Raw genomic sequence first — 12,512 nt, 5'->3', positions numbered from 1 at the left:
ACTGCAGAGGGGAAGGCTGGTGTGTGCTCACACTGCAGAGAGGAAGGCTGGTGTGTGCTCACACTGCAGAGGGGAAGGCTGGTGTGTGCTCACACTGCAGAGGGGAAGGCTGGTGTGTGCTCACACTGCAGAGGGGAAGGAAGGCTGGTGTGTGCTCACACTGCAGAGGGGAAGCCTGGTGTGCGCTGCACAGATACAGCTGCTTTCCTGTGTGTCTGAGCACTGAGGCAAACAACTTTTTTCACAGGATGCTATTTTTACTTGAAAGAACAACTCCAAATAAAACTGTAGTTATCTGGGCGTTTGGCATGTTTTTTTTTAAAGGGAAACAAAATAGCCCATCGCTTCAAGAGAAACAAATGCTAGTATTAGCTGACGGCGATAATCTGGTGCTTTGAGTAAAAATTAGAACTTTTGAAAATTCATGTCTACTGCCACGACTCTGATAGCTTCCTAATACTTACAGAGTTTTCTGATGAGACTAGTGATGATGTTAACGAATGTGATTTTTAAATATTGTACAATGAAGTGTGTTAACATTTGGGAATTTTACATAAAACAGAACACCAATCTCATCAAATTTATCCATGCTCAATGTTGTGAAATGGTGAACAGGTAAGGACTCCATCCGAAATCCAGAGTGCACAACAGGTTCTAACACCAAAGAACATGAGCGGGTATTCGCGTGCTTATAACCCACGCTGTAACTAATGAATGGCTGCTAATACCAGGTAGAATATGGAGAAGGGCTTTAGGTGGGGTTAGGTGTGCAGGCCTGTAGCCCTCAGTAGCTGGGAAGCTGAGGAGGGCAAGTTCAAAGCTTCCTCTGGCTACAGACCAGCCTGGGCAGCTCAAGACACTAAGTATAAAATGGGCTGTTGGAGTCGCTCAGTAGCAAAGTATTGCCTGTCGTGTTCAAGATCCAACACCTATTACCAAAGTACACATAGAAACAAATACAAATTGTTCTGAAAGGGTATGAAGAATATCTTGCTTAATAATACATATCCATGCAAGGACACATTGCCTTCCTACAGCCCAACCTAAACATGTTACAGAATCTGAATGTAGAAGCAGATGTGAGATCCCAGCTTCCTCAGCCAAACCCGATGCTGAGAGACATGTAAACTCTTAGGGCAGCAACAATCTTTGCACTATACTTCTGAGAATTTATAGATACTTGCTTTAAAACATGTAATTTGAATTAATATGCAGTGTTTTCACTACTGTTTTGAAATGAACAAATATATATACACACATATAATATATACATATACATACACACAAATATATTTGGGGGATTTGGGTTTTAGTTTTTGAGACAGGCTCCTACGTAGCCCTGGCTAGCCGAGAACGCATTATGTGCATCAGGCTAGCCTGGGACTCACAGAGATTCACTTGCCTCTGCCTCTTAAGTTAAGTAATTAAAGGTGTACATCCCTAGCTTGAACAAATATTTTAATGTCCATTTTAATTTATATTATAAAAAATATCAACAGACACAATTCACATAAATAATAGGTACAGTTCTCTGTGACTTAAGGGTACAAAGGGGTCTTGTGACTAAAGTGTTTGAAACTATTGGCCTAGAATAACCCCTAAAATTATGCAAAAAATAAACCGCTAAAGAGTCAGTAGAGAGAACAGAACACAAAGCACTAAGTTGATTCAGATCAAAGTGGGAGAAAAGGAGCAGAGAGACAAAATAAAAAAATGACTAAACAAAATTGTAATTTATAAAATTAAGGAAGTGCAAAGAAGTCACATGACGCCCACTACCCCTAGTATATATATGCACATATATGTTCTGTGTGTGTACATACAGAGAGAGGCTTTGAATGGAGATGTCCTGCATAGCTGAACAATGACAATCCCAGAAGCCATGGGTGATCAAATAAAATCCCCATGCCAGATGTGGGATATTCTCGGAGTTGGTCAGGAGGCCTCAGCAACCCCCAAACAACACAGCCAGTGGTCTTGGCTTCTCTCCGGACCTACATATTCGACCTAGGCTGAATAAAGTCAGCACCCACCTTGGTAGCAAGACAAAGAGAAATCAAGCTGAGACTGAGCTGGACGTTCCCTCCTTGCCTATAGTCCAGACTGGTAGTTTGCCTAGACCCAGAAGGGGCTGTTGTGTAGGCAGCTGAGGGAGAAAATTCATCCATCCTGCCCAGCTGCAGATGACGGAGGCTACAATACCAACCTACCAGGCGAGACGGATGTGCTCACTATGCAACAGTGGTAAGGAGGGTCAGGAGGGAACCAACTGGTTCTGACTACATTTGAGGCTCCTCCATAGGAGGGAACTCATGCCTGGTATTGTGTAAACCTAGTCAAAGTGTGTGGTTGGGAAGGACGGGGGCCCTTTCCTTCTCTTGGGAACACTGGATATAGGGGTGGGGGTGGGGGGTGGGAGTCGTGGTCATCAGCGCTGTAGTCACCAAGGAACAACCCATGCTTTGGTGGACAGTGCCATACCTAAGCTCAGGAAGAAGGCCCTGCTGAAACTCAGTGGGTCAGAAAACAAAAGAATAATCTAAAGACACAAGGAGAGGGGTTAATGAGGGCTGGTGTGAGGTAAGAGAGTGTGTGATTAGATTAGATTAGATTAGATTAGATTAGATTAGAGTGCGTGAGTGTGATTAGAAGTCACCACACACATGTGAATAAAGAAGTGAAATTTATCACCAGGGCTGCTATGTTATGTTTCTTTTCCTTTTATCTTTATTTTCCTTCCTTTTCCCTTCCTTCCCTTACTTCTGTGTGAAAATTAAATGTATTTAAAAAGGTGTCTTGTTGTTTCTGGTTTAATTGTCTTGTTTTGATTTTTGAGACGGGGTCTTGGTACACAACGAGTAAACTTGGAATTTACTCATAGACCATGCTGTAAACCATCAAACTTAAGAGTGGTGCCTTTGGATGTGATGCTGTGTCCATCTAAAAAGCACCGTATTGTGTCAACCGATATCTCTTACTATTGACATTTCCCCCCGGTACTGACAGGTATTCCCTCCTAGTTCAATTCTCTATATCCACTGCCCATTTACCCATGGATCAAAAGGGTTTATTGCTTTTCTAACAGGGTAACAAATACTCTGTATATAAATCCTGATGTATGTGTCCTTCTGCTTTATATTAATCAAGGAAGACTAATACTTCTCAAAACAGTATTCAAATTAGTACTTGAAATTCTAATTATTCTACTTCATCAAACTAAGATGCTATTATTTTCTGTACCTGTAAGAAATAAAACCTCCTCCAATTACAACAGTAAGATGTCATCAACTGTAAGAAGAGTCATGATTTCAGAGACGTTAATTAGTTCAGGAGTGTGAGTCCCAGACTGGATGCGCTGCAACGGTTACAGGTGTATCAGCTATAAGTGAACTATTTTCAATTAAACCTTCTTTTCCACTATTTATGCTAATTTGTATCACTGACTCCTAGATGCCCACTTCTCTTTTCAGCCGTCAATATATCCTGATGACTGTTATTAGCAAGTCAGTTTATTCCTCAGGGCTAAATGACTAACAGACATAACATGAAAAAATCTGAGGTCTCCACATCAGAACACAATGGGGTGGGAGCCAGCCTGAGGTGGCCAGAGTCTTGATCTCTCTAATGAGACATTCACTGGGAATCCTGTTACATATGAGATGCTGAGCTCTGAACCACTTATCAGGATGATGGGGTAAAACCAAAATTGTTGAGGGGTTCTAATCTATACTAAAGCACATACAATGGACCAGGCAGATAAGGAAGAGCCAATAGGAAAGTGCATTATTTCCTTAAAATTCAAATTCTACTAACACTATACATATAAAGTGTAGCTTGCGCAGCCTACCATCTCCAGAACTGGGGGGAACGAGGTAGGCAAGTGAGCATTTGAGGCCAGCCTGAGCTACATGATGGGATCATGCCTCAAATAAAGACGAGAAAACCTGAAAACCAAAACGAAATTCCTTCATCTCCCTCCCTCTCCTCCTCACCAGGTCACTCTGCCCTCAAGAGCACTCACTGACCTGCTGCTTATCTCTAAAAATTAATTTGTGTTTTCTAGACCAGGACAGAAAGTACCTTGTACTGCAGTGAACAAAATTCAAATACACAGGTTTAAATTGCAACTAGCCACACATAACTGCAACTGGGAAGGGGGGACGACTATAGTCTCCAGCCATAAAGCCTTTTACTCATTACAGGAATTTAAAGTTCACGCGTGTTGTGCATATCTTTTTTAAATTTTTTATTCAGGTGTATGTATGTTTGCCGCATGTGTGGCAGAGAGCGTGTTGTATCCTCTGGAGCTGGAGTCAGATGGTTGTGAGCTGATCGACACGGTGCCGGGAACTGAACTCAGGTTCTCTAGAAGAGCAGCAAATGCTCTAACCACTAGGCCATTTCTCCAGCCCCATGTTGTGTATCAATAGTGGGTACACATTTAGCTTTTCAGGAAACTGCCAAGTTATATTCCAAAGTGGCTGTGTCACTTCCTATTACCCCCAGCAGTGTAGAAAGTTCTAGTCCTTCCATTCTCACCAACACTTGGCATGGTTGGTATTTGGAATTTTGGCTATTCAAATGAGTTGCGTTTCATTGTGGCTCTAATTTGCATTCCTCTAACGACTAGCTATAATGAGCATCTTCCCGTGAGCTTATTTCCTGACAATGTTTTCTTTGGTAAAGTGATGATGTCTTTGCTCAGTTTTATTCGCTTGATGTTTATTATCAAATTTCAAGAACTTTAAAATCTATTCTAATTATGAGCTTATCAACACAAAGGAACAAACTATTGATACATTGAACAACATGGATCAATTCTGAACAATCCTGCTGTGAGGCCAGGCATGCATGACTCCTTGAAGGAAATACCGGAAGAAGTACACTAACTCACATGACATGCTGCATTCTTCTCTCTCCTTTCTTTTCCTTATTTTGTAGGTAAAACTTCCTAGACAGTGTATTGTTTTCAAAGACCTTTCCATTAAAGGCTAAGCTCATAACCAAAAATATATGTAAAACATACAGAGATCATAATACTAACAAAATAGCTAATTCTTAGGTGGTATATTGCTTATTTCCTATATTTAGACACTTTACATTATATAGAATCATTTAATCCTTACAATACCAGATAGGCAGTTTTTACTATTATTATCCCATCTCACAGATAAAGAAACTGAGCTTTAGACGGATTAAGCGACTTCTCAAAGTTAGGTAATTATTGAGTCTGTGTTCCACATGTCTAGATAGCGTCTTTTGTGGTAAGTCAGGCTAGAGGAAGCTAAAGGAAGTACTTATTGATTAACTGTACTAAAGATCTGAGGCTGCAACAGGGGTGGACTGAGACAGTAAACACAGCGATTACATAAGAAAGATTATGTAATGAAGAGAACTCCTGCCATCTGTACCTCTTCTGATTTTGGAAATGATCCATTATTCCCATGATTTATGTAACAGGTCATGTTGCAACATCCAGGTCTTACCTCGAGTCTCCTGAGAATGCCTTAGCTTGGTGTTTTCTTAACTAAAGGTCATAACCCTCTGGGGAGTCATGAAATCAATTCTGCTATTCTGAATGACATTTAGAAAGAGAAACGGGGGGGGGGGGGAACCCCAGAAACCATGGGTGCACAGCTCAGAGGGTAAAACTAACCATTCAACTCCCAATCCTGTTTATATGCACATATACTGTCTTCACACACCAATCCATGCAATAAACTGCACTTTTCTAGAAATCTTTTTAAAAATCAAACAAGTCAAAACAAAAAACACATTCCTAAAGAAAACAAGGAGAAAAACGAGAGATTTTGGATAGAACTGTGGACTTGGAGAAAAAAGAATAAACTTATAAATCTTCTGAGAAGCCCAAAGCAAGCAGAGTGTGTGACTAGCCATCCTAATACGGCACTCAGGAGGCTGAAGCAGGACAGCACTTGAAGCCACTCTGTGGTGCACAGTGAGACTTTGTCTCAAAAGGTCAAAATAACAGTAACAATAGTAAACATGTGTGTGTGTGTGTGTGTGTGTGTGTGTGTGTGTGTGTGTGTGTAACAACCTGCAGAAGTCAGTTCTCTCCTTCCACCATATGGGCTCAGCAATCAAACTCAGGTTCCCAGGTTTGGTGGGACGTGTCTTAACCTGCTGTGCCATCTCACTAACCCAATGGCTCAGCAGTTAAGAGCATTGGCAGTGCTTCGAAAAGTCCTGAGTTAAATTCCCAACAACCACAGGGTGGCTTCAAACCATGTAGGATGGAACTGAATACCCTCTCCTGGCATGCAGGTGCCCACGTCCTAGGCCTCTGCTTTGTTCAAAGTGGCCTGCTTTTACATCCATCCACCCATTCATTCGCCTTGGTTTTTTGAGATAAGGTTGTGCTATATAGCCCAGGCTGGCCTTTAACTCAAAGCAGTCCATCTGCCTCAGCTTCCCAGGTACTGGGATTATGGGTGTGCACCATCATGCCCATGTTTTCACCTTTTAAATATTGAAATTTCATGTTAAAATGTCTCTTGAATAAGGCTTCTAGCCGCTGGGCTACCTTCTGATAGTACTCCTAGAGCTTTTCAGACGGAAAGCCCTGGACCACGACTCCACATCTCTAGCTGAGAGACACTGTTTTAGTTAGTCCTTGTTGACAGCTTTGGGAACTCTTTTCTCCTCACCCACCGTGTAGGTTCTGGAGATCCAGCTCTGATAAGGCTTAGCGCCAAGCACCTCTGCCCACTGAACCATCTTGCTGGCCCAAATTTTACTTTTACATTTGATATTGTATGTGTTTTTTAGATACATTTTTCACATTATTCCCAAGGAAGAATTTTATTATTTGGTTTTTGAGTTCCCAAAGCTGTCCTCTGGCCTCCATGCGTACCCTGTGGCATGTGCGCCCCAAAGAAATAAGTAAATATTAAGTAAATAAATAAATAAATAAATGCTGGGGGAAACTCACCACATGTTGTGCTCGAAAACTTTGGCTGGATCAGTTAGAATCCGTGACCCCAGCGGGGCCACCGGGTGGACACCACTCTGGCATCTGTGCGGCGCCTTCCCTTGCCTCAGACGACAAATACAATTTCTCCAAATCACATTCATGCTAAACAGGACCTGCAAAGTCACACACAGGTAAATGAATTAGTCAACAAGGACTAACTAAAACAGTTTGCCAAGACCAGGCAAACATACAACAGAAGACGAAAACTACAGATGAATTTCTCTGAGGAACACAGATGCAAAAATTGTCAACAAAATAGTTGCCAACCAAATTTAGGGAAACAAAAAGAAGATTATACATTATGACCAAGCGGGCATCATCCCAAAAGGCAAGGTTGGTTCAACATAATAATTCAATAAACGTAATACAGCATATAAATAAAGTTAAGGACAGAAACCACATAATTCTTTCAACTGACGATGGAAAGTCATTTGATAAATTTCAACATGCATTCATAAGAAAAATTCTGGATATTTCAGGAATGGATGCAACATGTCCCACAGTAGTTAAGGCTATTCCAACAAACCTGTAGCCAGCACTATAGTAGGTGGAGACAAGCGCTAGCCCAACAAACCTATAGTCAATGTTACAGTAAAGGGAGACAAGCCGAGAGCATTTCCTTAAAATCAGGACCAGGACAAGGATGTCCACTCTCCCTTCCCTGATTTGACAGAGTACTCCAAGTGTGAACTGTAGCAATTCGACAAGATGGAGGCATAAAACAGATAAAAATAGGAAAAGAAGAAGTCAAACTATCCCTATTAGCAGACCTACTTCTAAAAAAGGAAATCATAGAGATACCAGATGATGGAAAAACCTTCCATGCTCCCGGATCAGCAGTTAATACATGTATACTTTTAAGAATGGTCTATAAGCCGGGCAGTGGTGGCACATGCCTTTAATCCCAGCACTCGGGAGGCAGGTGAATCTCTATGAGTTTGAGGCCATCTTGGTTTACAAGAGCTAGTTCCAGGACAGGCTCCAAAGCTACACAAAGAAACCCTGTCTTGAAAAATCAAAAAAAAAAAAAAAGAAAGAAAGAAAGAAAGAAAGAAAGAAAGAAAGAAAAAAAACCCAGTCAATAATACTGTTGCAAGTATATTTTCCCATACAACATACGCATTTCAATTTTAGCTCAAGAGAAGAATCATTAGTTGAAGGTGATATTGACAATTAAGTTGACAATTTAAATTGTAAAGACTATGCCATCGTAAATTTATTCCGGTAAACATGTCACTCTCAAGCCTTTATGGGAAAGTGTTCAAAAGACAGTCTTAGTGTACACCGCGCTGCTGCTGAGCGGTTCAGGCGCTCCTCACAGCACTCAGCCTAGCGATGTAGCCAGCCCATAGTAACGGCGCTAGGTGACATGTATACAACAGGCACCAAGGCAACAGGCATAAAACCAGGAGGTAGTGAACACCCTTTCTATCCTGCTGAAAATGAACTTCGAAATGTCAAAAACATCTCGCTATACTTTCACAACGATTTTCAAGGTTTTTCCTGTGGGGATTTAGTCAAGCAGTGAATGCTGGCCAGCTCCATCAGCGAGCAGCAGCCAGTACCTGCCCCAGCTTTTGGTTTGTTGCCCTCCTCCCGCCTTTACCATCAGGTGTCTTTGTTCTTTCTGCAGTCAGCACTCCACACAACACCAATAAAACTCTACCTACAAAACTATCTTTAGACCTTTCTGCATTAAATATATTCATAAAATGCCCTCTAATGCTGGAGAGCAGAAACTGATCACACCCACAAAGACTGGTAATTCATGAGAAATGATACAAACAGGGGCTCCCACCCAGGAAAGCCTAAATGTGATTCCAGCGATCACGTGACACTAGCTGCTGTTCAGTAAAGGGAAGGAAGGCAAAGCTTCTCTCACTGTAAATGGCCACACACAAAAAGTCACAACCAGACTGGCTCTGAGCAAAATGTCAGGAGTGTGAGCCTTGCGGGCTGCTGGCTGGCAGTCAGAGCTCAGCACGGCCAGGGCCTGAGCATGTGGCAGCTTCCTTGTTTAGGCAGCTGCTTCTTTAATTAACCACACTGACATCTATTTCTTTCATTTCCTTATCATATTTAATAGCCACATCTGGTGCTGCACTATTTATCTTCTTAATTAAATAAATAACTAATATATCTAACAGAAACAGAAACATCTTTTAAATTCATAATTTTAATGTATTTAAACTTCTCAAGCTAAACTGCCAGCTTCTAGAAGTAGAGAGCCCTGCTATTTGTGGATTGTTTGATTGACTGCATAAAAATGACATAAAGGAATAAAAAGACCTCATAGATACTGAAAAACTAAATGGCCATTATAGATAATTTTTATTCATTTATTTATGGGATAAGTAATGTTGAAAAACAACTTACCTATAATAACTTTCTAAAACATCACAAGTAAAAAAAAACCCTTAAGCAGGACTAAACTTATTAAATGAGTCTATAATTTAAATAAAAACAGGACCTTGACGACTAGTACATATTTAGTGTGTGTGTATGTGTGTACATATACATGCCCATATAGGTGAAGAATTAATCAGAGAATGCAAGTTCTGGCAAGGATATGAGGGAACTGGAACCCTTACACACTCTGATAGGATGTAAAATGATGCAGCTGCTATGGAAACAGTATAGTGAACTTCCCAAAAAATTAGACCCAGAGCCAGAGATTCCATTTTTGGGTATACATCCAGAAGGAAGGAAAGCAGGGAGAGACGGGAAAAGATGTTTGTACGCTCAGATTCACAGTGGCACTGTAGACAGTGAAGTAACCTGAAGTGCTCTCTGGAGGAGGAATTGGGAACACCCAACACTGTATTCTGACACAGGTTACAATACAACTGGATCTTAAAGAAAGACACTGGAGCTAGAAACAGGGCAGTAGCAAAAGCACACACGCTTTACTGTGCCTCTTAGAGGAGGCTCCTAGAGCAGTCAGATCCTGTGACAGAGCGGGGAGGTACTTGCAGAGGGGAGAATGGGAAGTGCAAGGCTAGCAGGCACAGGTCAGAAATGGAAATGGAGTGACATCAGCAGATTCAGGTGCATGTGGGAGGAGCAAACCTAGAGCGCTAAGGCCAACACAGATTTCCAAAAGTGTATGTTCTTCTCATGTATGGGGATGCCATGACGAAATTCAATACTTTATATGCTAACCTCAAATTTAATTTTAAAAAGTACATGTTCACACATACGTACATACACTCACACAAAGGGTAACTAAGTGAGATTTTACTACATACATGCAGTGATGTGAAAATGTCTTACCGCACACCTTAAAGATACGTAATTGTAAAAGGAAGCTCGTCAAATATGGTGGCACATGCCTGTAATTCCAGCACTCGGGAGGCTGATGTAAAAGTAGTGAAGGTTTAAGGCTAACCTGGAGAAACCATGTCTCAAAAAGCAAAGCAAAACAAAACCCACATCCATGAATCAAAAACAGAACAGCTAGACCAGGAAATTGGGGGCAGTTTCCGCTGAGGAAGATGAAAAGCCCTAGAGATGGGTGCTGGTGACGCTTGCCCAACATGAGTGCTCAATGCCTGCAAACCACACCCTTAAGATGGATTAAAATGGGAAATTTTCTTTTAGGTGTATTTTCCCACAATAAAAACAAACAGCTTTCCTACAAAGAGAGCTGCAGGCCCACACATCCTCACTAGTGAATAACAAACATTTAAGAAAAACAAAAACAAAAACCAATACCAACAGGACCAAATCCTACAGCAGATGAGAACGCTGAAGCTCCTCTTTTGAGGCCAGCATCATTGGGAGAATTAAAATGAGTTTGTATGAAAAAAAAAAGGTTTGAATATGGCCCCATCATTACGGTACAATTTCCCCACAGACAGTGCTTCCCATTAGATTTTCAGATTATAAAGAATTTGCTAGGGATAAAATTTAAGGCTATCAAGGAGGGAAAGCCTAGGGTTTTCTGAGCATTTCTTATTATACTTTAATTGCTGAGGCTGATACAGTCATGAGCTGCATAGCAATATGCTGGTTAGAGACAAATTGCATATAGTAGTTTCCCTAAGATTACAGTGGGAAAAAAAGTTATAATAAAAAACAACCTTCCTACCACCTAGTATTTTACCACACCTTTCCTATGTGCAGCAGACAAAGACTGTTGCGTCACAGTAGCCACGGCAGCAGTACCGGACACTGTTCATAGGTTTGTTATCTAGCACGATGGTTACAGCATACAGCTTAGGCAGAAAGGGAGGCTACACCATCTATACTGGTGTAGTATATTCTATCGTGCGCATGACAACAAACCATCGACTGATGATCTCTCAGAAGGAGTGCCCATCATTGGTGAACTGTATGTAGTTTATGCACTCCCGTTCAGAGCTGGGGAATCACACAGCCTCCTTAGCTGCTGTGAGCTTTGCTTACTTTTGCAGCTGGAAATGTGGCTCTAACCCTTCACTTAGCTCAAACAAATGTGCCACATGTCACCAAGTGGCCTTTCTTTCCCTTCCTCTATCCCATTTTCAGCTTAGCACCTGGCAGTGATCCTTCCACGTGAATGCTGTAAGGGCCAAGGTGAACTGTGAACAGGAAAACAGCATTAGAGCCCTTTAGAGCTCAAAGACTTCATAGCCAGCTGGCTGAAGCGGTCTTTAAGGAACAGAAACCCAGGAGGGAGAGAATGCTCACACAAGCACCAGATGGGCAGTGTCATCACCAAAGTCACAGAAGTATACAGTGATTAGCCAACTGGCTTCCTGCCAGCTCTCAGTGTAGGCAGCTGTGGTGGTCTGAACAAGAATGGTCCCCACAGGTTCATATATGTAAATGCTTGGTCACCAGGGAGTGTCACTATTTGAAAGGATTAGGAGGTATGGCCTCACTGAAGGAAGTGTGTCACTGGGGGTGGGCTCAGAGGATTCAAAAGCCCATGCCAAGCCCAGAGTCTCTCTCTTCTTGCTGCCTGTAGATCTGGATACAGAACTCCAAAACACTTCTTCAGCACCACGTCTGCCTGCATGCTGCCATGCTCCCTGCCATGATATGGACTGACCTTCTGAAACTGTAAGTGAGCCACCCTAATTAAATCCTTTCCTCTATAAGAGCTGCTTTTAGTCATGCTGTCTCTTCACAGCAACAGAATACTAATACAAGTATCTGCCCACCTTAGAATTTGAGGGGAAAAAAACCAATGCATGAAATGGCTTGGGTCCAGTAATGGGTGTGACAAGCTGAGGACAAGATGGTCTTGATACCCACTGGCCTGTGGCCAACCACTGGGCCAACCACTACCATCACCACAAACTTAGAGGAGCAGCAGCCCTCATCAGAAAGGAAACAGCTTGCTCCCGTTCACAGCTCTTGCCCAATGCCTGGCCCTCTAAAATGTATCCCTTTCCAGTAATCTACACAACTGCTGACCCACACCAGTCTACTGGGGCTGGTAAAATGAACTTCATACACATAAAAATGCTTCTCATGCCATGTGTGTGAGCGAGTGAGTGTGTGTGTTTTACTGGGGATTAAGTCCAAGGTG

At 41.9% G+C, this 12,512-nt stretch overlaps 1 protein-coding gene across 4 annotated transcripts in view; it reads right to left on the bottom strand.

The window, feature by feature from the left end:
- The window catches only part of Mettl8 (methyltransferase 8, tRNA N3-cytidine), a 70,197-nt gene that overhangs the window by 38,413 nt on the left and 19,272 nt on the right, over positions 1–12,512 (bottom strand). For all 4 annotated transcript variants that reach the window (XR_012911774.1, XM_075984928.1, XM_075984929.1 and 1 more), the window contains exon 2: positions 6,953–7,107. Coding sequence is in view for 3 of the 4 variants with exons in the window: in XM_075984928.1 (XP_075841043.1) it covers positions 6,953–7,095 (143 nt within the window). In the remaining variant the exon portion in view is untranslated. The remainder of the gene's footprint in view (positions 1–6,952; positions 7,108–12,512) is intronic.

Source organism: Microtus pennsylvanicus, chromosome 9 (assembly GCF_037038515.1).
Source record: "Microtus pennsylvanicus isolate mMicPen1 chromosome 9, mMicPen1.hap1, whole genome shotgun sequence".
Taxonomy (NCBI): Eukaryota; Metazoa; Chordata; class Mammalia; order Rodentia; family Cricetidae; genus Microtus; species Microtus pennsylvanicus.
Note: the sequence above shows the minus strand (reverse complement) of the source record. Positions and strands in the feature narration are given on the sequence as shown.